Source organism: Argentina silus (genome assembly GCF_951799395.1).
Source record: "Argentina silus genome assembly, chromosome: 10".
NCBI classification, from domain to species: domain Eukaryota; kingdom Metazoa; phylum Chordata; class Actinopteri; order Argentiniformes; family Argentinidae; genus Argentina; species Argentina silus.
The window spans coordinates 15,221,804-15,249,425 of NC_139664.1; the positions used below are offsets into that span (position 1 = coordinate 15,221,804).

Here is a 27,622-nt window from a genome sequence, read left to right on the forward strand (position 1 = left end):
AGTTAACTTATACTTAGAATTTGAGGTAGATATGAATCATGGAGTAACTCAAATTCAAAGTGTAAGGTAAGTTGCAGGTACAACATGCCACCAAATTAAATTAACATTATGTAGTAGTCTCATTGATCATCACCACGTGCCTACGCATGCAGACACGCAGACATGCAGGCACGCACGTACGTACGCACACACACACACACACTTTCTAGTTTTTCTATTCACATACTATAGAGCTGTGTAATGAAATAATACAAACATAATTTGACTCTTGACTTTTAACTGCTAGAGGGTGTGCTCTCTTCCCTAAAGCGTGGCTGATGTGCCACTGTCAGTTACGTCATGGCTGTCATGTGTTATGTGAAATCCATTTTCTCTGTTTGAATAAGTTCTGGAAAGAACCAAATCTTCTTTCCTTTGACAGGGGATGTCAGACGTAAAATGGCTTCCTTCAAACGTGTCCCCAAGCCTCAGCCAGCCTCTCCGTCATCCTTTGTGCCTGTCACCCCCCGCACTCTTGGAAGCCACTGTTCCTAGGGCACAACTGCCTTGCCTCTGACGCACTCAAAGAACCCAATCACCATCATAAGAATCTAATTCAGCACACCTAGTCTGACCAAATCTATCAGAACATGCACTCGCCAGAGTGAATGGATTTTACATGCTATGTTTTCAGGTTATTGTGGTTGGAGAATATATATGGAGAATATATATGTATATATATATATACAACCAAATCATGGCAATTAGGAAAACAACAGAGACTAGTGCCCTCCAGTGTTTATTATATGAATAATTATGTTGTCAAGTATGTCGCCCATTGATCAAGCCACAGAACTCATAGATCAAAACACAGTGTGTCTCTTCACACTCATGACATTTCATTGAAAGGTGTTTTTGTCAGAGATAATGACATCATGATGATACATTGTTGGCTGTCAGAAAAATATCAATAGGCCTGTCTATCTTTAACTGAATATGGCCTTGATAGCCTTATTTCAACAGGAAACTAGAACGCACTGTAAAAAAAGATGTTGGAATGCCATCTAGAGGACTTGCTTGGTGCTGAGGTCATTTTCTTGCCTAGGTTTCATCCTGAGAATGGAGCGAGTAGAAAAATAAGTGTAATCAATAATAACATTTTGTGTGAACTACCAAGGTATAACAATATTTCTATATAGAAGCTTTGTAAAAAAACATATTTTGCCAGGGATATAGGTTGCAGTGTCTGGCTACACAAGACTATACACAGCTGTACCCCTAGAATCACCTGGACAATCCCATTGGATTGCATAGATGCTAAATTAATCCTGCATGATTTCCATATGTACACTGTTATCACTGTTTAGCACCAGCCAGTCATGGCAAACACCCCCCCCCCCCCCCCCCCACCCGGACAATTGCACTATTACTCCCCTCCCCTGCTCTTACTCAATACCACTGCTCTTCTGTACATATCTGTTCATACTGTTCATAATGCACATAATGCACATATCCTTATATTTTCTTTAATACTACTGTTAATACTCTGCACATACTGTACATACCTGTTTATACTGTTCATGCGGCATTCCATATTTATATTTATTCTGCTATCTACCTCATGTTACTGTTAATACATATATACTGCTAGACTGCATTACCTATACAGCTCATATGCTGCTACACTGTTCATACTGTAACTTATTTATTCTGCTATAATGCTAATACTTACTCATATACTGCTTACACTGCACTACTTATATTATACTGCACACTTTGCTCATATATTGCACTACCTGTAAATACTGTTCATTGCACTTTCTGCTATTTTGCACTTCTGGTTAGACGCTAACTGCATTTCGCACAATGACAATAAAGTTGAATCTAATCTAATCGAATCTATGGGACTTGGACCGGAGAGGTAGGACCTGTGTGAACTATAAGCCCACACCAGCTATTGTTGTATTGTGTCCTCATCTGCCCTACCTACTCAATGTGGTAGGGTAGATCATAAAACAAAAAGCTTATTTTAGAAAATTGGAAAATAAGCATTTTTGACTGTAAATTAAATCTGATTGATCTGTTGCGACAACACAGACGTGTATGAAAACTGTATATAACTCTACAGGGAGAAGCAAAACAATTTTCCAAAAAAAAAGCTAGGTTATTTTACTGTATTCAGATCAATGATGATGATATATACTTTCCCTGGAGGCAAACAATGTCCTGTCTCTGTAGGAACTAACTGATTACAGGTAGACTTTGCCCGGAGGGAATAGTTACAGGAAGTAGTGCTGAATTGGAGCCCAGTATAAAGGTAAGGAAAAGAAATCTGGGAATTGTATTGATAATTACAATGTATGAAGTTTATCTAATTGTATTATTGTTGTCATGTAAATGTGTGGTCTTGAAGACATGTGATGTTTTGTAATTCAACTACAGCATCAACTACAGCAGTTCCACATTCATGGATCAATACTATCACCGTAGAGATAAAAGGAAACTTGAGCTTTACTGGTATTTGATGGCATAGCCACATTTCAGTCACATTTTCCATGACAAATTTAGTGTTACACTGTGTAGTTACTATTGTTACAACTGTTTTAAAAGCATAATGTTTACTTTCGGTTATGGTTAAGGAAAGGGTCAGGGTTTATGCTAGGGTCATTGCTCTTAGTACAGTGGGGCAATGACGTATAAATATGTGTTATATAATAATAATATCAAAATGATTAGAATAAAACAAATATAATAATACAAACACTGTAATGCAACATGTTATCCAGATTTCCCTGTATGTAAATGATGGTATTTTCCTGGTAATATTAAGGTAGAATGGATCAAGCCAATAAAAGTGGTGGACCACTTCCCCCTCCATACAACCCTTCAGGCTATGCCCAGCACCCTGCCTCTGGTATGGAGTACGCTGGGAAGGACAACATCGCTATGGTGTCTCCTCCTGCCGGTCCTTACGACAACATGACCTACCAAGAAGACCAACCCAATCAAGGACACAACCAGGAAGCTCCACCTGAGTACTCCATCGACTTTCAGGATACCAACTGCTTCAATGATGCCACAATCAGAAGAGGTTAGGCGTGTAGATCTACACTCATATCGTTTTAATTGAAATTAGATCATTTCAATCTGTAGACATGTTTTGATGTGAAGAATGAACTAGTACCTGTCGTAAGAACAGGGACGTTTTGACAGCTGTGTGAGTTGTTTCTACAGGCTTCATTAGGAAGGTGTACCTGACTCTAATGATTCAGCTTGTAGCCACCGTGGGGATCATCTGCGCATTTCTCTACTGGTGAGTGACACTTTCCTCTCAACCCACTTAAAATCTCCTTGAGGCAGAACAGATTAGATCTAAATCAACTTATCTCCATTGAATTTTCACATCAAACAATACCATAGCAGCTGGAAGCATCATATGTACCTATAAAACAAATGGATTCATGTTTCCTCTATTTAATTGTAGGAAGGCACTCAAGGAATGGACTATCTCCAGCAGGTGGTTTTCCTTCACCATGATGTAAGCCATAATATCCTCAGAAATTCCTCAGAAATCTTACACTCTTTTGTGAAAGCATGCACATCAATCACTTTCCATCTGGTACATGTGATTGCAACATATCATCTATTCTACTTTGTCTCTTGAACAGGGGAGTGGTCTTTGGCCTCATCATAGTCTTGTCTTGTGTTGACAACATACGGCGAAAAGTCCCGCTCAATTTCATATTCCTGGGACTGTTTGTGAGTATCATATCCAACGAGGCATCAAATTACACTAAAACCCCTTCTGGTCCTCATTCATGATGTGTTATGTGTTCTTTGTCCTGTGTAGACCATTGCAGAGGGTCTATTGCTTGGATCAGTGGCAGTGTGAGTACTGCTGCCTATTTGATGTCCCCGGATTGACCCTGATTTACTCATAGATAGTAACATCTTTTATATCTACCTCCCCTCTGTTTCAGTTAGTCAGAGCACTTTTATCCCTCATGACAGTTTGCTATTATACAGTACTATTACTCATGGCAGTTTGCAGTATAAACCTCAATAACTTAATCAAATGAAAAGATTGAGTATTTCTATTCAACCAGCAATGATGTTCAAATGAAATCTGACTTGCCCCAGGTTCTTCAATGCCGAGGCTGTTCTATGGGCAGTGGGGGCTACAGCGCTAGTGTCTTTTGCAATGAGTGCGTTTGCCATGCAATCCAAAGTAAGCTCTCTCCTACAGTAAATGTTTATCCACACCCACACAGTACGATTCTGATGGTTTATGGGTTTATGGCGGCTATTCTTGCTACGTTATCTTTCTGACATAATAGGCTACTGCATATTGCTTTTTCAAATACGATGCCTTCTCTCACTCATACTTTGCTGTTTTAGTGGGACTTCACTGCAGCATATGGATGTATGTGGGCTCTTGGTTGGACACTTATATCCTTTGGGTTGCTATGTGGAATTATTAGAACCCAGGTAAATCCAGGGCTGTTATGGATGTGTACAAATGACACCAATACAAAAGTTTGAGTCAGCAGATTTTTTACTTTTCAATAAATAGAACAAATCCATTTGTTCAGGACTGATTGCATGTTTTTATTCAACAGTATGTTTACATTGTGTATGCCTGCCTGGGAACATTGGTCTTTTCTATAGTAAGTACATTCCAAAATTGCTTTTACACTAATTAGTTAGGGTGGTGAAGCAGCCCATTCGGTTACTGCAACTTATACTACTGGCAGTAGTCTTTGTGTGAATGTACGATAAAAGCTAATTATGTGATCCAAGGTGCTAAAAACACCTCTCTAGTTTATCTGATATCAGTTTGTTATCTGTCCAACAACACATTCTTTTACCTTCTCCCTCCAGTACTTGGTAATGGATACACAGCTTATTCTGGGTGGGAAACACAAATACAGCATTTCTCCAGAGGAATACATCTTTGCTGCTCTCAACTTGTACCTGGACATCATCTCACTGTTCCTCATGCTGCTGCAACTAATTGGACTCTGTCGTTGACATCACCACCATGCAGCCCAAGCACTTCCATGTTCCACTGTTCTGTATTCCTCAATGTGTTCTGAGCTCCTAGTTTAATTTAAAACACACAGTAGAGTAGAATATAGAGTACCAGTCAAAAGTTTGGACACACCTTCTCATTCAATGGTTTTTCTTTATTTTTTATTATTTTCTACATTGTAGATTAATATTGAAGACATCAAAACTATGAAGGAACACATATGGAATTATGTAGTAAAGAAATCCGTTTTAAACAAACCAGAATATGTTTTATATTTTAGATTCTTCAAAAGGTGCTTTGATGACAGCTTTGCACACTCTTGGCAAGGAGTGTCCAAACTTTTGACTGGTACTGTATAGATAGTATACAGGTGGTACTTTGTAGATAATTGATGTAGAGTAATTATTTTGCTTTTTTCTAGCTGGGCCTTACATGTCATGATTGTTATATGTACTGTCAAATGACTCAAATGTAAATGCAATGTTTGAGAGCATTGAAACATACATGTGGAGTTGTATAAAATAACATTCAGCACAAAATCAAAACTCAACTCATAGTTTATTGGCCACACATCAAACATTATCTTTCATATAAAGAGGGAATGTATCAAGTATAGACTATGAAAGTGCAAATAGCATTTCAAGGATTAGTTGCTTTACAATAAAAAAAAAAATTCAATGGGTTACAAAATACGTTTGCCATTTTTGAAGTAATTTGCCATGACATTGGAATGCCATGAAAAAAATAAAATAAAATAAAATAAAATTCTATGTAATTTGTACTCAATTCATGCACAGCATACTGTTACATAAAGGACAATAGATTTTCTAACTCCACGACTTAACCAATTTAACCAATTTACATCAATCCCACAAGTTCACTAGCTCCATTTATGGCACTCACAGCTTCACATTCGCAAGACTAATTTCAATGCAATACATTTTGTTTTACTGCTGTTTAAAGAGTCAGCATACGATTACTTCAATACAGTCAAAACACCAGTTTGGAGAAAGACCAATTCATAAAGTCAAACTTTGAAATAACTGTCTTACTTATATTCCACATATACTTTATAGACAATAAATCAATACATCTTTTTCTTTTTTTTTTTATCAAATTAGTTATTTTGTATATCTTAATACCCCATTTTCAATCATGATAACAGACTTTCTTTCGATTTCAAATAAACAATAGTTAGTTTTCAATATATAGTGTCCTGCATTTGAGTGTTTTCTGCTCCAGAATACACTTTACACATACCGTTCCAAAGTGAACACTAATAACTTTGTACTTCAGTTACTGAGCAACAGATTAACCTGTTCATCCATCAACAAGGCCAAAGCCCCCAAACTACAACAAAAACAGAACAGAGTAAGTAAAACAAAACATTTTTCCAAGTTTGGAAATGAGATGTGGTACGTTGACCAACTGTGACCCACAATACAAAAATCATGTAAGATCAGTGTGTTATATTTAAATGCATTACAAAAATGCTCTGGAAATAATCTGGAAAACACACTAGAAGGGAGGCTACAAATGTATATAAAAATGTCATTAAAAAGGTCAAGTTTGGACACTCTGTTAGTCTTATGAGTAAAATTACTAGAACAACAGGTGTAGCTTGTATACACACTCACCATTAATTACTGTAAGCACTCAAGAAATGTGGCAATAAATAAAAAAAAGATTCACATAAAGGCACTGCAATGAATTGCGTAGAGAACCGTTTCAAAGACCCGCTGCAGCCCTCAAGTACAGTAGCTGAGTCCTATCAAGGCCTTACTTACAGTTTAAATGACCAGTGACAAATTACAGTGATTAGGTTTGAACAACAGATCACAGGAAAAAAATATCTGATTGTAATCCATACTACTTCTGTCCTTTCCTACTTGGTCGAGAGCGGCCATGTTGATTTTTTTTCTCCTTTCAGGGCTGCTCGTCGGTCTTTCTGAGTACTCTACATCACGCCCGCGTCCATCTTCTTCTAATAGGTTGGGGGGAAACACAGATCTATGAAAGCAGGCACAATTTGCTGGAAATCCACTTGGTGGTCGCAAACTGTGCTTTTTGCTAGCCAGTGTTTGGCACCTAGAACTTACCCAAAAACAGAGGCAGATATGAATAGGAATGACAGCAGGTGTCAGTCTGTACATATTACATTGGGATGAAACAAGTGCCACTGCTCTCACATACAGCTGAAACACCCCCCCTCCCCCCTCCCCTCAGACCTTATCCAAACACTTACAGTAGGCTTTTACTCCAGTGGAAAAAGATATCAAAAGATTTGAACAAATCCTGCAAAAGTATTTAATTCTCTCTCTCTTTCTCTCATAAATATATAAAGTTCTAGTCTAAACAGATTAGAGAGAGAAGCAACATTTTCATTACTGTATCAGCACATATCCATTCAGGTAATACCCATTCAATCCATCTGATTATACTTTCTAATAGTGCTTGCTTTGCAGGAATGCGACGGTCTATCTATCTATCTATCGGTCGACCTGGGGGTATTTTATACCCATATTTTCAGCTTTCAAGTGTTTGATGTATTGTGTAAACACAGGAAACTGAACTACACCATTTTCATAAACCTTCTGCGCTAGATGGGGGGTTTTCCCCTTGTTACTGGCTACTTGGACACATTCTATCCTCTCCTGACTCTCTCCCTCCTTTGCCCTGATTCATTCTACTTTGCATTTCAAAGTGTTTTTCAGCCTTCTGAAGATTTCTAGCATGGGTCCAGGTGATCAGACCAGGTGTATCTGCTCCTCCCACTCAGACGAGCTGGTGCTGGGCTGGAGGTCAGAGACAGAGTCACATTTGGGGGTGTCAGTGTGACAGATGTTAGCACCGGTGTGGTCATCCCCTGCGTCTGCCACCATGTACGGCAGGGTCATGGCATCCAGGCCCACCAGGTCTAGCTGAGTGGGCCTCTCAGTCTCCTTCTCCTCCATGGCGCGGAGTGGGCAGCGCCCCCCATCCCCCCCCAGGCTCAGGCCCTCCTGGGGCTTGTTGTTGTGGGGCTCCAGGATGGCCTCCTCCTCCAGGGCGCTGGCCATCTGTGCGTCTAGGTCAGTGTCGGAGGAGGTGGAGGGGATGAGCGTGATGCTCTGGGGGTTCATGTCGTGGAACCAGGCCATGATGTTCCCCAGGAGGTTGGCGTTTGCCGCGGGGTCGTGGCTGGTGGAGTCTGTGTCGCTGGAGGAGGAGAAAAGCCCGCCCGGGGGCTCGCTGCTGCCGCCGAAGGGGTTGAGATTGTCGTTGCGGCGCTGCGGGGTGTACTGGCTGCTGATGTTGCCCAATCTCATCAGGCTGTCGCCCAGCTCCAGGAGCTCAGAGCTGCTCAGGGCGGCACGGGGCACATCCATGCTTGGGGGAGGTGGGTCCAGTCTGGAGGGGAGGGATGTGCCGATGGCCCCCAGAGACGCCTCATTGGCCAGGAACTCCTGGTTTTCCCTGCTCATGGCCAGCCCAGACTCTTGTAGGGAGAGCTGGATAGCCAATAGGATGTTGGGATCATCCTCATCCAATGAGCCGAGGCCCTGCAACAAACGATTGCACACAAGATACAGATGTGAAAAGTCGAGCTGAATAACACTGACATCTGCACTCTCCTTGAAGCCCATTTGAAAGGAAGTTAGACAACTAATTCATTAAAAGCAAGGTCTTCTTCAAAAAATTGACTTCTTTTTCTCTTTTTTTAAATGCCCTCGTCTGGCAGCCAATACAATTTCAAGCTTGCGTAAGTAGGAAAAAATGCTGAACTCACCATAGGGGGACCTTGTCTTCTGCCGCCTCCAATTTCCTGTGCGTCTGTGTGAACCAAGAAATACCCGCAGTCAAAATAACAGAGCACACTGAAAGAAACTCACGACTCAAATCACTCAGCCTCCAGTAAAGAGTCAACATCTGCCAAGATGAACACAGCTCTCGTTACAGCACATAAAAGGTAGCAACAACAAGCCAGGGGTGAAAACAACACACTACAACATTAAACAATTGGCAATGTGGTGCCAGCGCTAACTGACTCAAAATGCCCTACAAAATAGACTATGAGGCGCTGTAGAGGACAAAAGGTTGTCCAAATAAGCTACTGAGAAAACAAATTGAGACAAGAGGGAGGATTAATCTATTATCCAGTGAGAGGGGATGAATTACCTACTTCATACATTTTAGGAGTCGTATTCTGCCAAGTCCTACATCTAGGCTACACAGTGCAACATAAGTAAAGTTCTGTCAAAAAGGAGACACATAGGAGTTTCATGTAGCTCTGCCTTCCACAGTCTGATAGGTGATGTAGGTACCTACCTAGATAGCTACCTAAAGTGCTGTCACTGGGGTCGTCGGGGTCGGGAGTGTTACTGCGCAGGCTGGACATGTCCCCACGTCTCCGCTGTCTGTGTCTCCTCCTGTACTGGAACTCTGCATACTCCTGAAACAACAACAACACCATCACCACCACCACACCGACAACATGTCTGGTGGTGTCACCTTGGACCCCCATCTTCTGACAGTCTCTTCCAAACATGCATTGTCTTGTCTGAGCGCCGGACTGCCATCATGACATCCCCAACACGCGCCATATTAAACAGGGCTAATTTGACAACTATGAAGTCCTGAGCGGGTCCCACTCCAAACAGAACTCCACGGCCAGACATTGAAAGTAATGGGTCAGCAGAATGCCTCGATGTCATCTCTATATTCATTGACTCCTAATAGCCTTTACATGCTTTGGAAACACAGACAGTAGACTGCTTTCATTCTTATTGATGAACAAACCTTGTAATTTCACACTAAAGGCATTTTCACTTGAGGGAGTCATACATTCATGTTAGGTGGAATCAATTGAATTGTTCTCCCCAGGCGGTTGGCTATATGCCCCGTTTGGAAAAAAAGCCAATCATGGTTACTCATTTTATACAGAGATGTACAGAAGGCATTTTCAGTCCATTCCAAGAGAGAAAGGCAATCTTCATTTAGCAAAACAAAGAAGATAATTAATTTGTAGAGGGATGCTAGTTCACATCGTATGCAACATTCCAACTATAAACTGAATATTGATGCCTGATGAGTATTCTGGGCAAAAAAGGGGGATTTGGATCCAAGTGAAGATGAGATTCAGAGTAGAGGAATGTTATGCCTGCCTATTAAATAGTAATGATGGTGTAAGAGACACACAACCAAACAAATCAATGTTGACACTAAATAAAATGCTAATGAGTCTGAATCTAGGCTGTGGTTAGTGAGCAAACCAATCTAGATAGGGGAGCAAAACTGCAGAAAACATGGTCAAAAAGCAAAGGGCTGTTTTATGCATATACAAACATGAAACAGATATATATGTCGAATACACAGACTTAACATTAATCTATCAGACATGTAGTATTGATTTGCGAGAAAATGCTCTACATTTGCCAATTATTCTGTCACAAATTGATCAATTCAAAATTCAGCCGGTATCATCCAAGTCGGTATCAGTCAAGTAATTGTTCTAAAAACACTAGTGTTTGCTCTGCACGCAACCTCTTTTCACAGTATCTCCAACACCATGGCTGTTATCCTTGTATTGACATTCTGAGGTGGAGACCCAAATAAAAGACCCAGTGTGATCCAATCTTCTGCGAAACACGGGGGATGAAATTCTATTGAGCCTGAAAAAGAGCTTCCCTCAGCCCCACACTGTTGTTTTTCATTTCCGTCAGAGAGTTGGTATACGAATGCTAGCCAGATAGTTAGCGGTTAGCAGTGGAGGTGTCCAACAGTCTCAAAACAAAAAGCTTGTTTGAAGTGTAGATGTGAAAACAGGTGTGCTCGCTTGTGACATCAGATTGGCGCCACTGTACAAACTGTCAGTAATTAAATTTTGAACACCACCAACAGCACCAACCCACTTCTGGCTGCTCAGTAACCATTGAACAAGCTATGTTTGACAGACGCTAGAGAGCGGGGAGTGTGCCGTGTGCTCTGAATCTGTCGTTGACAGACTGCTCTGCCAGCAATGTAAAACCACTGAGAGCCATCTGCAGTCATCTCTCTCATCCTAAGGTAAGAGACTTAATTGAACTCATGTTTATTTGACAGCCATGTTCTTGCTGGGAGCTTTGGAATAATCGTTAGAATTCCATCCAAAGGCAAGGAGCGAGAAATATTTGAATACTGCGCTGTCAAACTAATATATTCAAGTAACCCGAGCTCAAACAAATGAGTATTGAACGGGAAATACAACAGAAACGTGATAAATAATATGAATATTGAAAGGATAAAGAGTAATGAAAAATAATTAATAGCAACAAGACTTTTACCATTGGTAGGAAACAAAACAAGGCAATCCGGTGTTTGTGAATCAGCAATCGTTTGAGAATATTGCTTTCCTCTGTATTAAATACTGATGGCTTCAGTAACACCTTCTGCTGGCTTCCTGAATTATGACAGTTCTCTCTCTCATCATTCCCTCCAAGTACTGACAGATTCCTCAGGATCTTTAGATTGTAACAGAACACCACTGAGTAACCTTCCAGAACAAGCATCTGTAACATTGAGTGGAACATTCAATACTAGTCACATGCTGTACTCTACGCATAGTGATGATTATTGAAACATTGGCAGAGCAGAGGCCCTTGACAATTACACAGGGATCTACTAACACAGATAGTTACCTCAGGAGATGCAAAACCTAAATACTCCCAGTCCCACGTTCCACCAGCAAAACTGAAAACACAAAAAGCTAAATACATTATTCTGAACATGTGCCATTTAAATACAAATAAATAATAAACGCAACAATTCCAAAGGAAAAGTCATGACAGGACAACTGGATCTGTGCCTGTCAAGCTGTGTGTGTAGTGTGTGAGGGGATGGGGGACGGGGACGGGACGCCCACCTGCGACGAGGGGCATCAGGGGAGTCGTTGGGGGCCACACCACGAGCCACTGACGCCAGGAACTCCTGCCTCTTCTGCTGGACCAGGCAAGCAGCTCTGATGATTTTATGGCGTGGCGTTCGGAGGTAAGGCCGGTTGACTTTCTGAGCTAGGTCCTCCGTCACCATCTCAAGGTCCGTCTGAGGATAGGGTTCATTCATTTGTTCAGTTACATGTCTTGCACCATTGCAGGTGTCCAGTCCATATGGGCTGATAAGATATCATACACTGTGCATTACAGAGAAAGCATTTTACAGAATGTGAGTTTTTGACAGAGAGCATAAGAACCTTTTGACAATACATGTTTCATATGACTGCCTGCTGTGAACACTCTGTCTGTCTGTCTGTCTGTCTGTATCTCTCTCTCAGTACCTGCATAAGCTCAAAAATCTCTTTCTTTGTGCTTTTAGGTTCCAAGAAGAAACCGTAGGGGTAAGAGCACTTGAGTATGCGTCGAGTCTTGAGCAGCTCAAGGACCGCGTCTTCAATGAAAGTAGTGTCAGGTGGGCCTCCTTCCCCTGATGAGATACGAGGAGATGAGATCATAGTGCAGGATTACACTCAACCTAATTCATCCACAACGCATCTCTTCCCTCCTACATAGATATTAGATTAGATTCAGTATGCCAAAGAGTGTGTAGTTCAGGGAAATATCCACTCACTTCCACTCAAGGCTCTGCTCAGTTGTTCCATCTTCTCTTTGGCTGTTTTCAAGAGGCGCTGCTCCAGCTAAGTGAGTGGATAGAGGCGGCTTCAGACTTTAGCTGAGATTTTCTAATGCGCAAAGACAGGGATTATACAAATGTGGCCCAGCGCCGCCCTGCTTACCTGGTAGCTGTGCTCGTGGTTCTTGAAGCGTGAATAGTAGTGCATAAAGCGGTCGAGTTCCTGAAAGCTCTTGTGCTTCTTCTCAGCCTGAAATGACAACACGGTGATTACAGTCTCCACACTTTCTGTAATCTCATTTCCACTGGCAGGCAGACCCAGGCTGAAAAGGGGCGAGTGGAGTTTGGAATGAGGGAATATTGCTGTAGGGTACATGTGTACCTCCGAAGCACAGCAACCACAACATGTGTGGGAGGCGGATTCTCTTTGGGTTCCTCTCTCGAGGTCGAGACTAGACTGTGTTTGTGTTTGTGTGTTCCTTTTTGTGTTTGTGCGTGTGTACAACAAATGTGAATGTAAAAAGATGGAGCACCTCGACTGTCATCTCTTTGGACTGCTCCTCCACATGCTGGATGACCTCGTAGCGCGTGCAGCGGTAGTAGCCTCCGGTCGACGAGCTGTGCTTCTTCCACTCCTCCAGGCAGATCCAGCAGAAGTCATACTTACACTGCAGGAAGCACAAGAGGGCAATCAGCATGCTGTATACAAGGTTCTCAACCGTAGACACATACGAATCACAGAATCCCTGAAAGTCTAACCCCTAATCGACTGTCTGAATGGTTTCTACGGCCAGCCACTAGGAGGCACTACGCCCATCTACACAATGCACAGAGTCCCTCCGGGCCAATGAACAACAAAACAAACTATGTTCTACATGAATCATTGGCACTAAAGTTCTCTTCAGACGTGGTTCATTTCCACCAAAAAACGCTGCTGCACGGTGACAAAGCAAACCATGCTTAAAACACCTACATAGTCCTGAGGGGCACCAGGCTAGCATGACAATCTAGAAAATCAATACAGTCCTGAGAGAGAGAGAGGTCCCTTGGCAACAGTGAGTCTTGCGTTTCCAAGCAACAGGGGAAAAGCCATTTCTCAACAGGTAATGACAGGTCAAGAGAGTGGAGGCTGATACGCTCCCCATCTAGCACTTTAGTGATGGCCTAGTACTTTACTGACACCGAGACAGTGTCCCTTGTCACACCGAGTCAACAGCCCAACAGCAGCATGTCGTGTAATACAACAGACCTGGCCTCCGGAGACACTGATGAGACCCCCAGAGGTACATCCGTGTCTCTCCTCTCAAAACACTCATTCATCTCTGACAACTAGAGAGCCACAGGTGGACATGATACAAAAGACAACATCCATTTGCTGTTGGGTGTTTGGGAGATTATGTCCAGGCCAGCCAGCGGTGAAATCGCGGGACAGGTCAATCAGAACCATGCATTCATGCAGTAAAAGCAAATTAACCTCCCTGTGTTAATTTCCATTTGCATAATTTAAATGCAAACAAAAGAGCCCCCCCCTCCCCTCCGTTTCCCTGCTAGTCTTGTGGTCATGGGAGGTGAGCTACTGGGCTAGAAGAGAGTGTGTGTGTGTGTGTGTGTGTGTGTGTGTATGTGTGTGTGTGTGTGTGTGTCCTACCTTAGCACACTGCATGTGGTTGCAGCCCTCGTTCTTCTGAATAGGGGACTTGCAGTTGGCGCAGGGTTTGGAATTTGTGAGTAACCATAAGCAGTTGGCAGCATCTTCGTAAGCTTCACTGACGCCAGCCACTTCCAGCAGGGAAAAAAAAACAACACAATTTAACATAATGAGAATGGCTCCTACCAGCAGCTCAGTAACAACACACCAACACACCACTCTGCTGAGAGGGAAAATGGTTTATCCCACCGCTGTGTGTTGCATATTTTTCCTCTGACAACCCCTTTCACACAGAGTAATTCCTGCTATTGAAGCATGCCTGCAGCAGAATTTTTAAAAGCTGAAATGAAACCACCAGGGGAATGACTGATGTCTGATTCTGTGTGTGCCACTTGGGTCTGTGAGCTGTCAATCATTCATCGGTCAATAAAAAAAGGTACATTGGAAATTTTTCCATCCATGACTGAAGCAGGACGGAAGCTGCATTTTCAGTGTGAAAGGGGGGCGGGAGGGAGGGGGGGGTATTATCACAGACTTTAGAAGCATTTAGACATTTAAGACCAAATAACGACTCTATTACAGAGAGGCAATTGAAAGACCAAATGAAGTGAAAGAAATTAACAAAGCATGATCAAGTATCAAGAGAAAGGAAAACCCAAGTAATGGCAGGGGGGCACTCACATTCTTCTGGCCTCATCTCACTACATTTTCCGAGCCACATCTTCCACGTTTGGCAATCACAGGGTTCATGGGCCTCTCCCTGACACTCCCTGTGGACACACAACTATGCTGCTTAGCCCACAGATAGACTCACACGACACAGAGAGTATTCATAAAGCTCCATAGCCATGTAATGTGTAAGATGCAAAACATTGATACGTATTTAAAATGAGCAGGCAGGAGAGGATAACAGATCAATTGGTTTCCCGTTAAGAAACATGTGTTTTGTTCATGTGCCGATTCTCTGCAGCCCAAGGAAAAGAATGCCTTGTGAAATTTCTGAAAATAGCACTACTTTTCTGTGGTAAAACTGAAGAATGTTCTCAGGCATTTGGTACTGGGGGGGTCGTGGCATTGGGCGGAACCTGGGGGGAACTGTTCTGCTGGGCCAGTGGCCTGTTAGTGGTGGACAGAAGGTGGAGCGCCACAGGGAGTTGGACTCCCTCAGCCTGTTACCATGCCAGCCAGAGCAGAGAACCTGCACACGCCACAAGCATGCATACACGCAAGGGTTTGTGCAGAAAGAGGTGGACATCATTCATATATTCTGTTCTAATTCCGTCCCATGAGCGCATGCCGTCAAATTTGACAGTCATAGCATTTAATGAGATGCCATCAATGAGAACGTGTGTTATGCAGAGTCGCAGACTAAGGCCCAAATGAAAACAAGCGCCGCAACAGATAAACTAATTCCAGCATTTCAAAATGCATATTTAGACCATCTGTACATTATGATCAGAAGCCGCTGGAGATGAGATGCAATGTAGGTCATGACATGGCTCCTACAGAGAGAGAGAGAGAGACAGGGCAGCACTAACCAGCAGAATAGATGGCCCTTGCCACAGTCCACAGCCGGAGCTCTGAGCAGGGGGAAGCTGAGGGGGTCAGAGGTGCTGCTGCCTGGGCCCTGGGTGGACAGGCGCACCGCCCTCTCACACCCAGCCCTGGGACACCAGCGGATGGCTGGGTTGTTCTCCACAAACGCCTGGGGGGGGGGAACAATTCAACAATGTTCTGTCTAAATAAGTTATATGGCTACAGAGCAGAGGAGGCTAGCAAAAACATATTTCTTCAGATTTTCAGTGCATCAACAAGGGTTTTATCAGCAACAGTAAGTGTACTGGTGAGTGCTGGTTTAGATGACGGAGTGTGTTTAAATGTCACACATCGGTCAATCCCACATTTCCAAAGACACAAATAAAACAAGTGGTTTCGTTGACCAGAGAAGGTCATATGGCTACTACATCATATAATGTACCCAGAATTACAACCCTTCTTCACACCAATTCTTATATTTTTTTTTCCCCCCCCAACACTTTTTTTTCCGTCACTCCAAGGCAATTCAAGCTGCGAAGTTGTGCAGGTTCAACAGCAATCTAACACCCGCTTTGTCAGTTATTAACCTCTGACCCAGAAAAGAAAACGATGACAGCCACCCAATAAGGGTTGATGTTTCCATGACAACACAGGGAGAGGTTAGGACATGCCTTAAGACCTGTCATTCACAGACACGTCCAGATAAGGAGTACCATTGTTACGGTCAACGTGGAAACCTCCCAGAGTGTCTGTTTATACTATGTACTGGAACATAAATCTCACCGTTACTGGAACTGGAACATGGTGCTTAAATATCAGGAAATATCTCCTCTTAAAGGAACATTTCACCGCTGGTCACCACGACTCAACAGCAAGTTAAAAGTAGTCTTTGTTGTGTAAATAGCCAGGAAATATGAAAGAATTTGCACAAATATGCAAAAAAATAGCCTTATTGGACAAGGAAGTAATATATCCAAATGATGAAATCCTACGACAGAGGCTTGTCTAAGCAAAGACGATCATTAGTAAACAAGTAAAAGATGTATGCACCAGCACAGTGCTTATGGATGTAAACAAACCGGTCTGTAGCCAATTCCCCAACAGTAAACTCACTTCTCCCTAAAGCTACTTGCAGTTTGCTGAACCATGTGATTACCCCCAAATAACCTCACTCAGAATAAAAACTTGCGATAACTAGCTTTTGATCTACAGAAGGTATTTGGAATTGTTTTCACATGCCCACACATTCCTACGGTGATCTGGACAGTGATTTTGAGGTAAAAAATCTGTGAAGTGTACCTGTAAGAGCTACACTGTACTGAATAGAGCTTGCTTTAGGGCAACTCCACGGTAACAGAATGATGCGGGGACTCGATTTTTCACATTCAAACGTATGCCAAAAAAATAACATCATAGCCTTGATAGCAAAGTTTAACAAACCATACAACTCTATGCACAACTTAACAATTCCAACTGAAAATAAAAATAAAATAAAATAAAAGGTTTTACAAAGCCTTTGCTTATCACTATTCTTATGATGGAAGACGGTTGAGAAATATATTTCTGACTTGATTTCCCAAACATAGACTCTTAGCTTTCATTTGACACACAATTTGATAGGCTTTGATGAATTTCACATATGGTCCTCATGGGTCTTTTTACACGGAAGCGCCCTTTACAAAAACATATTTTTCTCTGTAGTCAGTGTTTGCTGGTCTGACATTTATACCTTTATGTCAAACTGGAGATAGCGCTTGTCCATCTCCCTGGAAACCACACTCTCTATGACCTCCACAGGAACCAGCTGGAAGCAGTCATAGGCGGGGCAGAAGATGTTGTGTGCTTCTCCCTCCTGGATCTTCAAGTTCAGAAACCTGACACGCACACACATGCTAGAAGTTAATTGTCCCACTAGGGTTTTTTATTTTTCTCCCAGTCCTCACAGTATGTTTTTAATAATCACATTCCAAGGTAAACTAGCTCATTAAATCAATAAAAATCAATGGTAAACAACACTCACCCTTCCCAGCATGCTCTGCAGAACTCATGGCCACAGGACATGTCGACAGGCTCCTCGAAAATGGATATGGTGCACATGCAGATACCACACTGTCAGAACCACAGGGGGAGCAAATACAACACTGAGAATGATAATTACAGGAGTTATAGCACTTTTGTTTAGTGTAATTTATATTTTAAACAAACAAACAAAAAAAAAAGGTTTGAAAGCCTATATCTTGTTGTTTTGGTATGTTTGCGATATAGCAACCATATAGTCTTATAAACAAAGAACCTTTATTGACTGTCAGTGATATGGTCAGGTGCCATGGAGATCTTCCCTAAGCATGTGACACGCCATCAACATCAACGCCATCTCTTTTGACATCATTTCTATTCCATAAAACTCAGGAAAAATGGAGTAGGCCTCCTTTTATTGCACACACTGAGTCCTTGTTGTACTGTAGAGACTGAGAGACAATGCACTGAGGAATCCATTCTAACTCAACAATGGAAGTATTGATCTGTGAAAGAAGTGATTGTGATACAATCAACTGTAACCTTTATAGGAGCCCTTGAGTGTGGAACTTGTCATTTGGAGTGAGTAAAGTTGAGGTTGAAGATTATCGTTTTACTAGCTCGCCTATTCACCCCATTGTGAAACAAACACTCCCTTCATTGAGTTACTGATCAAATCTAATCTGTGTCAGATAGTCATATTTTAACAGTTCAGGCTGGTTCCGTTACCACAGGTGATAATGTGTATTTCCTGAAATCAATCATCTGGTAATCATCTGTAAACGCCACTGTTCTATAAGCACCAGTATGAATCTATCGGCGACTATCCCAATTATCTCCCCTTTTCCATTAAATGTGCACTCACGGCCAATGGGCTCTTACACCACTTCAGGGAAAAGGGCTTAGAATTGGGAGGCAGACATGACATGTGACCCCCCTGACACTGCTGATCTCACCAGGGGCGTTTCTTCGTCGCCGGGGGTGAGGCTGATCTCGTCGGGGGTGGTGATGGAGGAGCGGGTGGTGCGGGGCGTCCGTGGGGAGGGCAGGGTGTCCCAGGCGTTGTACCCGCTGGGGGGCGGGTTGGGCATCTGCACCCCCGAGCGTTGACAGCACTCCTCGGCGTTGGACATCCAGGCCTCCAGTAACTTCTCCCTGTCCCAGTCTGAGCCGCGCCAGACACACTCCAGTCAGCACTCGCAATTAGGTCACCCTCGTACAAAAAACTACCAATCAAATCCCTCAACCTCTACATGACCTCGTTTGGATTATGCCCTGTCCACTGGAGCTTCCTCTGGCCTCATTGAATTAAAAACCTTATTGATATCACAAGTGCAGGTCATTATCTTTGTGCTTAGGGCTTTAAGTATTAACGCTCTTAATATAAGGCTGCAAACTTCACAAGGAATTCAGTTCGGGGATGAAAGTTAAGGCAGAACAGAACAGTATATGAGACAAGATTCCCTCAGTGCAGAATAAATATAGCTGCATTCAGGGGTCAAACTCTCACCCGTATTCCCATAAGAACATCTCACATGTAGCACAGCCTACAAGGAAACCAGCTTGTATAATTGGAGATGATTATAGCAAGCAGCAAAGCAATTAGATTATCATTTAGAAGCCCACTACTAGACTTATCTGAACAGGGCCAGAAGGAAATATCTGCAGAAAAAAGCAGCCAATGCCCAAGTGTATACAATACCATGAGAGAAGGGTTTCGATCCAGACTGATAGAGAATGTAATGTGTAGCCTTGGAAATCAGTTAATGAGAAGGCTTTTTTGTTAGTGTCCTGGAAAGAGCTCAAACTGAACAAATAGACAGCCTTCTCCAAACACAGAGTCTCCCTGTCTGTCTGTACTGTATAGTCAGTCTTTTGTGTGTCAGCTATCCCTGTCTGATGTACAGCTGTAGCCCCATAGGTTAACTGCCCTAAGTAATAAAGTTGCCTTGTTCTAAATAAAGATGTACTCTATCATTTCAGGTCATAGTGGGTGACATCACTGTATCACTTCACTAGGAGTGAGTGAGTGTGTGTGTGTGTGTGTGTGTGTGTGTGTGAGACCCCACCGCGTTAGGCTAGCGTTATGTACCATGTGCCCGGAGCAGAGCCTCTGCGGTGAAGAGAGGGGCCTGCAGCATGTCTGCTGTCTCCACTATCAGCATGTCCTTCAGGCGACGCAGCTCCTGAGGCCGCAGGCCCTCGTACAGCTACAATAACAGAGAGAGGGGGAGAGGTGTTAAAAACAAAACAAAGACAGAGAGCGATACATGACTCTCTTTGGGTGTACACAGAGAGAGCAAACTGATTATAGCAGTCACATGCACAAGTGAGACAAACACTGATATTTTTGTCTCTGTGTATATAGCCAGGAGCAGAGCACAGCTGCTGTCTCTGTGTACAAGTGGTCAGCTGACTCCAGCAAGAACATTGGACTACAGTCAAAGATAGTCCCATAGTTCCAGCAATGCTAAACAAAAAAAAACAAAAAAAAGCTCAAGTCTTAGGAGTGGAGTACAGTATTTTTCAGTGCAGCACCGCAGGCTTCTTCCCTTTATTGTTTGAAGGCTACAGTATGTTCTTATGCCTTTTATAGAGGCAGTACGTTTTTCACACCAGTCCTTTGTTTGTTCAGTCTGTCTCATCTGAATGCTTACATTAAATATATTTTTCAGCCCCAACAAAACCCAATACAGTTCAAGGCATAGAAAAGCTATAAAACATTTATTTTATATATTATACATTATACGCACGCACATATATACATTATATATAGCCCCATGTTTTATATATAATTCAAACATTGTAATAAAACTTAGCATGAGAGGATCTTTGACAAACTTAGTATACAACTACAAACAAATTTCAGGCCCCTATGCTCATTCCTTGAAGACCTACAGTATGAAATCAAACTTTGAAGTAAAATCAGTCCTCCTCATAGTTCAGCTCAGGCCCCATGATCCAGTGTGGCTCAGTTGGTAGAGCCAGGCATTAGAAAACACTGAGGTCGTGGGTTCGATTCCCGCTGGGAATTTAGTAAAGGCACTCACTTTACTGCAAGTTGCTTTGGATAATAAAAGAAAAACGTCAGCTAAATGGCATATACTATGGTGGTCGTAGTGGGACATAGAATGAGAATAAGAACCCATGATGACAGGATGGTGTCATATGTAGCTGTGTGGTGCGGTGACGTCACCTCTCTGCGGTCCAGGGCGGCGTACTTGGCCTCTATGCCCTCTGCCTCCGGGGCCAGTGAGAAGACCATCTGAGACTCCAGGCTGAGGGCCAGCTCTTTGTGGTGCTGCTTCTCAGCACAGTCACACGGCGTCTCTCTGTTCTCGTTTTCCGCAAACAAGTCAGCATCTCTCTTCACGAGGACCTACAGGGAGAGGGAGAGGAGCGTTTCTTTTTCTCTTTTTTTTTTTTTGCATGTTAGAAGAAAAATCAATAAGACAGACATTCTATGCTATAAAATTGGAACTGACTATGTTGAACTACTCAGCCCCTGGCTATCCTTTCTAGTCTTCTTGGACACATTTACAAATCGGTGTATTGGAGAAAAGACTGCATAAGCATATTGTAGATGCCTCCGACTAAACCTGCTGAATCATTGTATTCCTGAGACCTCTAATAGGTTGACAGAGTGGCCCTGTTCAAGCACTTACTCCCTTGTTTGAAGTGATCTAACATGATCGGATACGTCAAAGTAAGCTTACTGCATTGATTTCACAAATTCAATCTTGTCAGATCAATGACAACTTCAAGCAAGGAGGCATTTTAAGAGTATTCAAATGGGGCCATTGACCCGCAGAGACCAGAGACTGAGCAGGAGGCAGGAAATAGGAATCCTTCTAACCTCCACGCACGTCTTCATCCCTGAGGCAGCGGCGTAGTGCAAAGAGGTGTTCTTCTTGTTGTCAGTGGCGTTGACGTCGGCACTCTCGTACTCCCCTTGGTCCAGTTTGGCACCGGTCCACTTCAGGATGATCTGGAGGCATTCGGCTCTCTTCTGCTCGTCCTCGTAAGGCCGGGCGATGCGCGGGTGCAGTGCCCCCTCTGACATGAGGATCTGAGGCCCCATGCACAGCAGGTGGAGAGCCGTCTCGTTGTGCACGTTGCGCTTGTTGGGGTTGCCATCCTTGCTGAAGAGAAAGGACCTGTGGGAATCAGAAGGGGGCGGGGGGGGGGGGGTTATTCAGGGGATATACCACAAAAAAAAATACACAGCATATCACCACATAGGCCTGTACAATAAAAAACATTCCAATTAAGGTCATACCAACATACATCATGTATGAAGAATTGACATTCAAGCTCGGTCTAGATGATTCAAAATCAGTCTAGATGAAAGCGTGATGAGGAACCAAGAACAGAGCATGAGTACAACACAAGAGTTTCCTTCTGAAAGCCTCCAGAGAATGTTTCAGTACAAGTTGTATGGAAATTGGTGCCCTGCTATATTATTCTAGTGTTAGGGACCGACTGAGACCCATAGAGCCTCACAGCTCAGCGTGATGCATTCCTGTGTATTTCTAACAGATGGTCTCACAGAGGGGCAGATGGGAATGAACACAGCCGTAGAGATGGATGGAGCACCATAACATTTCTGTGACGCTCGTCCTGGACAGTGAAGTGACTATCACAAACACCTAGAATGGTAGTGCATAATGATGAATGAATGAAAAGTCATTGAACTAAATTGAACTCTTTGAAATAACATCATGGTTTTGAGGAAGATTTTGCGGGTGCTCTGAATGATGAATGGTGAAGATCTTGTCTTTTCTTTCAAGACGACAAGTTATACCAGAGCCGCATAATTTGCTGACGTTTGAAAACATCAAACATGAGATATTAACCAAGGTTCAGCCATTTGTTTCTGGGCATCAGAAGACAAAATGCTACAACAAAATGCAGTCAAGCAACATAGCCAAGCATTTTGCACTCTCCCCCCCTTAAAAACACAACAAAGCAGAATCATGCCTAATCCACTGCCAATTAGACCTTATCAGAAAAAATAAATAAACAGGTCATCTTTAAATAGAGCTGACTGAGGTTGTCTGTCTAGTGTTCATACACACACACACACACACACACACACACACAGACACACACACAGACACACACACAGACACACACACAGACACACACACAGACACACACACAGACACACACAGGTATATTGGATAAAGTAAGGTAGTTGTTGTGGGTCTGGTCCTCACCTGAGCAGCCGGGTCATGGCATGCCTAGCAGCATAGTGCAGTGGAGTGTTGTGTTGATAAGGCTCCCCATAGGAGGTGTTAGGGTCCATCGCCTCCTTGAACTGTGGGTTGCCCTCGTACAGCGTGTACGACAGGCCTTCGTCTCCATTGATCAGTGCCTTGCGGAACTTGGTCGCCGTGTTCCCCATCGCTCAGCTCCAAGCTAGGCTGTCAGCTCTCTTCAACCGGTCCAAGTGCAAACAGGCAGCATGCTGAAGCTCCTGAGACAGAAAGAGAAGAGAGTTACCCTAAGAATGCACTTGATCTCAGGCTACACAACAACAGTAAAAAGATGAAAATGAATATTTTTCAGGTAGAATGTCTGGTTAAGTCTCCTTGATTAACAACTCACAAATTATTTTCGAAAGTTCGAGAAATACTGGTCACCACCCTCGTGCTAACCACCTTCTAGAACTACGAGGTGTAACCGAGAGCTGAGGAGAGCAGCTAGTATCCATGTCCCCTTCCACACATGCACCTTGTTTTCTGCTATTTTTTGAGTGACTCAATGTGCCAATTAAGCTCCTGAGGAGAGAAGGACAAGACTTCCTCTGGTAACACTGAGGGCTTCCGACTCTCCCTGCCAACTGTCATCACCCCACTGAGACCAGGATCTATTGCGGAGAGAGATTTGTGTATGATAACCGCAGTGGGAGAACAACATGCAGAGTTCAGCATATCGCTTCCACCAGTGCCATATGTCCATGTGGACACAGAGATGCTCCTACTGTTCTACACAGAAAAATGAGGCAGGTCTCTCTCCACCCAGTTTACATTGTCATGGCTTACAACACACAAACTGCATATAAAAGGTTCAGTTCAACACAATAATAATAATTATAAATCATGTAAATGTTTTAGAAAAGTGATGTAACGAGACATTGGCTTCTTTCTAGTTAAGCCTCCATCCAATTTAGCTTATGGGCAATTCCATGGTAACAGAATGATGCTGGGACTCGATTTTTCACTTTCAAACACATGCCAAACAAAACACGTTTACTTTAAGAACTGTGAAGATTCAAAGTTTGGTAACGGAGTGACCATAAAATCTCCCTGGGTTTTTTATATAACCACGTTTCCCCAAAACTCAAACCCACGTTTCCCCAAAATTCTAATTAAGATGAACATACGTCTGCAGAAAGAGTGGGGTGTTAGCTATCATATGATACTTTGAGTTTGAAAATATCTCTTTTGGTTGTTGAGCTGCAGTAAGTGAAGTGGATTACAGTGTGCTCTTTAATGATGTAGACAAATCCCTTGCTGTCCTTTTTGTAGATGTGTGTGAGTATGTCATCATTCTCAATGGCAGTTTCTTGCACTACATGTGTGATTTGTTGACTTTGGTTTCCCCACTGTACTCAACAACAATAAAGTCTCCATTTTTTGGAGCATGAGATGAGGATGTTGATGCGGTGGTTTGTAACTACTACTGTATGATGTCCCACTGTTTTTCGTCTGTCCCTGTGGAAGAAACCTTTTGGATTTCATGTACAACCTTCTGTGAAAAGGAGTCTACATGGAAACCAAAAGGGTTCTACATGGAACTTAAAAGGGACAGCTGAAGAAGGTTCTATCCAACCTGAACAATAAGTGAATGTAGTCAATTCAATTTCAGTAATTCCATTACTGATTTGAGTTGGTCATTCTGATACCAATTGTTGGTATCAGAATGATCCAGAGACTACGCAATGATTCTTAAATTTACAGAAGCCAAACCATTTCTTAAAAACTAAATGTAAGTGTTGATATTAGTGGACAGGGGTCTACATTTGAACATCAATGAGACTGCATGTTTTTCTAAACACCATTAAAGACTTTTTCCTGGTAGATGTTTTCTTAAATATGCTTTTCCATATGTTTGACCAGAAGTCAAAGCTTATCCCAATTCTTATGATGGAAGATGGTTAAGAAATGTATTTCTGATTTCATTTCCCCAAAATCTAGATTTAACCCTAACCCAATTTGACATGCTCTGATGAATTTGACATTTTCATCCTCATGGGTCCTTTTACGCGTAACTGCCCTTATGTCTTCATCTATAGAGGACTAGATCAGAAGTCTGCTTCAGCAGCATGCACAGGGATAACAACAACATGTAGGGCAAGACTAAATACAAATCAATTCAGGTGGTCTGTCAGCAAGCACTAGGCATGACCTTACATATGTTTACCAATGGTATGTGGTGCATTTCTACCAATCTGTCTCCTAGCTGAAGTAAGATAGAGCTGTGATCATGATATGCTACCACTGTAGCTAGATAAGCAACATGATTTAGGCCTAGGCAGAAATAAATAAGCCATTTTGATTTGAGAAATGGGTCATGGTTACGTGCTGGATCTGGCCGGATTTCACTACATGTATCTATATCAACTAAATATCTAATCTAGCTCGTGGTTTCTCCTCAGACTGAAGTTAACAGAGCTTGTGACTTGTTGTAAGATAGCAAAACAAAGAAGTTAGGTAGGTAGGTAGCTAGCTAGCTAACTGAGCTGGCATGGCAAACCGCACACTGTGGTTGGCTACCCCTGTCGTGTACACTGCTGCTCCAATCTGTCAATTTGCATCACATTTATGATCAGAGGAATTTTATAGCAGAATATGAAGCTAAAGCAATCCCGTCAGATAGATTGTTTGATTAGTATAGCAAATCATTTACCCTCCCTGCTAGCCAACTAGGTAGCTACCCACATGCAACGCGAGTATGCGACACTGTGAACAACAACACAACAACTTATCAACAGTTAACCGCTGGCTGTATAGCGTCGTTTTCCCAGACCCAGGCCTTTGCTATCCGATTTCCACTTGCTAAAGCGTTAGCTAGCTACTTAGCGAAATTGCATTTACAGCAAACTAACTAGCTGGCTTAATTAACACATTTAGATAGCAAGCCTATTTTGGAAATAAAGGTATAACAATTAAGTGTTATTGTTACAAAACAACAAACTCGTTGAACTAAAGGAGTTGCCTACTGTAGGTAGCTAGCTACACTTGCTAGGGGGGGGAGAAATAAATCTGCGTTTCACCATCACTGTCAGATTAGGTAGGCAGCTAACCGTTCGCAGTGTTGTCGATGATTAGCTGGCTTTTATGAAGTACCTGACTAGCAAGCTAGACAATGTGTCGGGGGGTTTGGAGGATAATGGCAAATCATTTCGCTTGCTAAACGATATAATACATTCTTTTTTCCAGCGTCAACTCGCTAACGCTAACAGATCACAACCTGGCTGCATCAAGGCAAAAGTTAGCTAACGTTAGCTAGAACATGATTGGCTAGCGAGCTAGATAAAACTTACAAGAAGAGGCTCGTGGATATTGTCCGCAATCTCGCGCTTCGACAGTCACTTAGAAGTTCAATTCTATTGTTATTCTGTGCTGATATTCCACTTTACGTGTAGACTCAAAGGTGTTGCTCCTCTGGCGTTGCTGTCTGTGTACCTTCTTGCCCTCTTTCTGTTTTGTTACTGAGTGACGCTCAACCCAGACTACTCTGCCTGTTCTCAGGACTGCCATGCAATGTGCCTGTGCAGGAGGGATTACCGCGTAGTTTTGACAGGTTCCATCGATTGGGAGCACATCCCTCTCCTAAAAACTATTCATAACATGGCTACACAAAGTCCTTGTAAAAAAACAACAACATCGTTTTCAATCAAGGGGGGTAGAGCATGAAGAGTGCGTAAACAGTGCGTTGAGTACTTTTCCTTGGAGTAAACATGATGGTCCCAGCCCTGCCCTAGCCTTTTGATACCCAACCCTAGTGGTGGGAACCGGGTTCAGGAAATGATGTTGGTGTTAAAACGCTTTAATTTAAGAATTCAATTTGACCCTGGACCTAACCCTGACCTTTGCCCTAACCCTAAACTAAACCCTACCGCTAAATCTATTCCTGACCCTATTCATACTGTTGCTTTCACTTTCTAATGAATATGCTGGAGGAAAATGCCAGATACATGCTACAGTGCTTTTTATTTTCGAAAAACTAACTTTTCCTGTATTCTTAGAATGATTAACTTTGAAGGGTTGTCCCTTGCGCCGTCCACTTTCCCACTTTGTGACAATGTCATTGTAAAAATGGCTAGCGCTATAAAATATAGGCTACGGCTTAGTCAAAGGAATAAGATCCAATTGTTGTTGACGGAGCGGTTCTTTTTTAAATTCCCATTTGCTCAAAATTACCAAAAAAAACCTACGCACTAGGCCTACTATTTCTCATTAATGTGTGTCAGTACAGTCTTTGTTGTGTGTACAAAACCTGACCACTAGATGGCATTGGAGTACACATAATTCAATTGTGCACTCCCCCACTGGTGTAAACCGAAACCCATGCCCACACCAATCCAAAGCTTTTAAATGATTGTAGGGGACTGCATATGTACACACTATGGTGGAGAACTATGGCACACATACTTAAACACACTGGTCGCTGACTTAAGCCCCTCAGCTCCTCCCCCCTATTCACAACACCTTTATTATCAGCTTTATCAGCTTATTAAATGAATATTGATGTAATCCTATTGCCACTATGTTTGGAGAATAAAACATTGAGAAGGTTTTCCACTGAATGTAATTTAA

General features: G+C 42.6%; 2 protein-coding genes across 3 annotated transcripts; one reads left to right on the plus strand and one right to left on the minus strand.

Moving 5' to 3' along the window:
- Nucleotides 1-2,814: 2,814 nt before the first annotated feature.
- LOC310811308 (protein lifeguard 1) lies at nucleotides 2,815-5,010 on the plus strand (the record flags this gene model as incomplete). Its single annotated transcript, XM_083679427.1, has 9 exons — nucleotides 2,815-3,070; nucleotides 3,214-3,292; nucleotides 3,464-3,517; nucleotides 3,648-3,738; nucleotides 3,830-3,867; nucleotides 4,120-4,207; nucleotides 4,378-4,467; nucleotides 4,599-4,646; nucleotides 4,861-5,010. 9 exons carry the CDS (start codon nucleotides 2,815-2,817, stop codon nucleotides 5,008-5,010), a joined length of 894 nt encoding a protein of 297 aa, XP_083535553.1.
- A 440-nt stretch (nucleotides 5,011-5,450) lies between these two features.
- ankib1b (ankyrin repeat and IBR domain containing 1b) lies at nucleotides 5,451-26,501 on the minus strand. 2 transcript variants are annotated; one of them, XM_083679088.1, is made up of 20 exons: nucleotides 26,347-26,501; nucleotides 23,015-23,274; nucleotides 21,652-21,952; nucleotides 20,992-21,174; nucleotides 19,888-20,005; nucleotides 18,752-18,960; nucleotides 17,800-17,888; nucleotides 17,509-17,653; nucleotides 15,782-15,948; nucleotides 14,925-15,013; nucleotides 14,244-14,374; nucleotides 13,129-13,263; nucleotides 12,759-12,845; nucleotides 12,593-12,659; nucleotides 12,303-12,448; nucleotides 11,892-12,070; nucleotides 11,668-11,719; nucleotides 9,332-9,443; nucleotides 8,781-8,824; nucleotides 5,451-8,553 (listed from the first exon to the last, which is right to left on the minus strand). In XM_083679088.1, exons 2-20 carry the CDS (start codon nucleotides 23,200-23,202, stop codon nucleotides 7,759-7,761), a joined length of 3,237 nt encoding a protein of 1,078 aa, XP_083535214.1. In that variant the 5' UTR covers nucleotides 23,203-23,274; nucleotides 26,347-26,501; the 3' UTR covers nucleotides 5,451-7,758. The 2 variants fall into 2 exon arrangements, with proteins under 2 accessions (XP_083535214.1, XP_083535213.1); XM_083679087.1 differs by having other exon boundaries at nucleotides 9,320-9,443.
- Nucleotides 26,502-27,622: the final 1,121 nt, after the last annotated feature.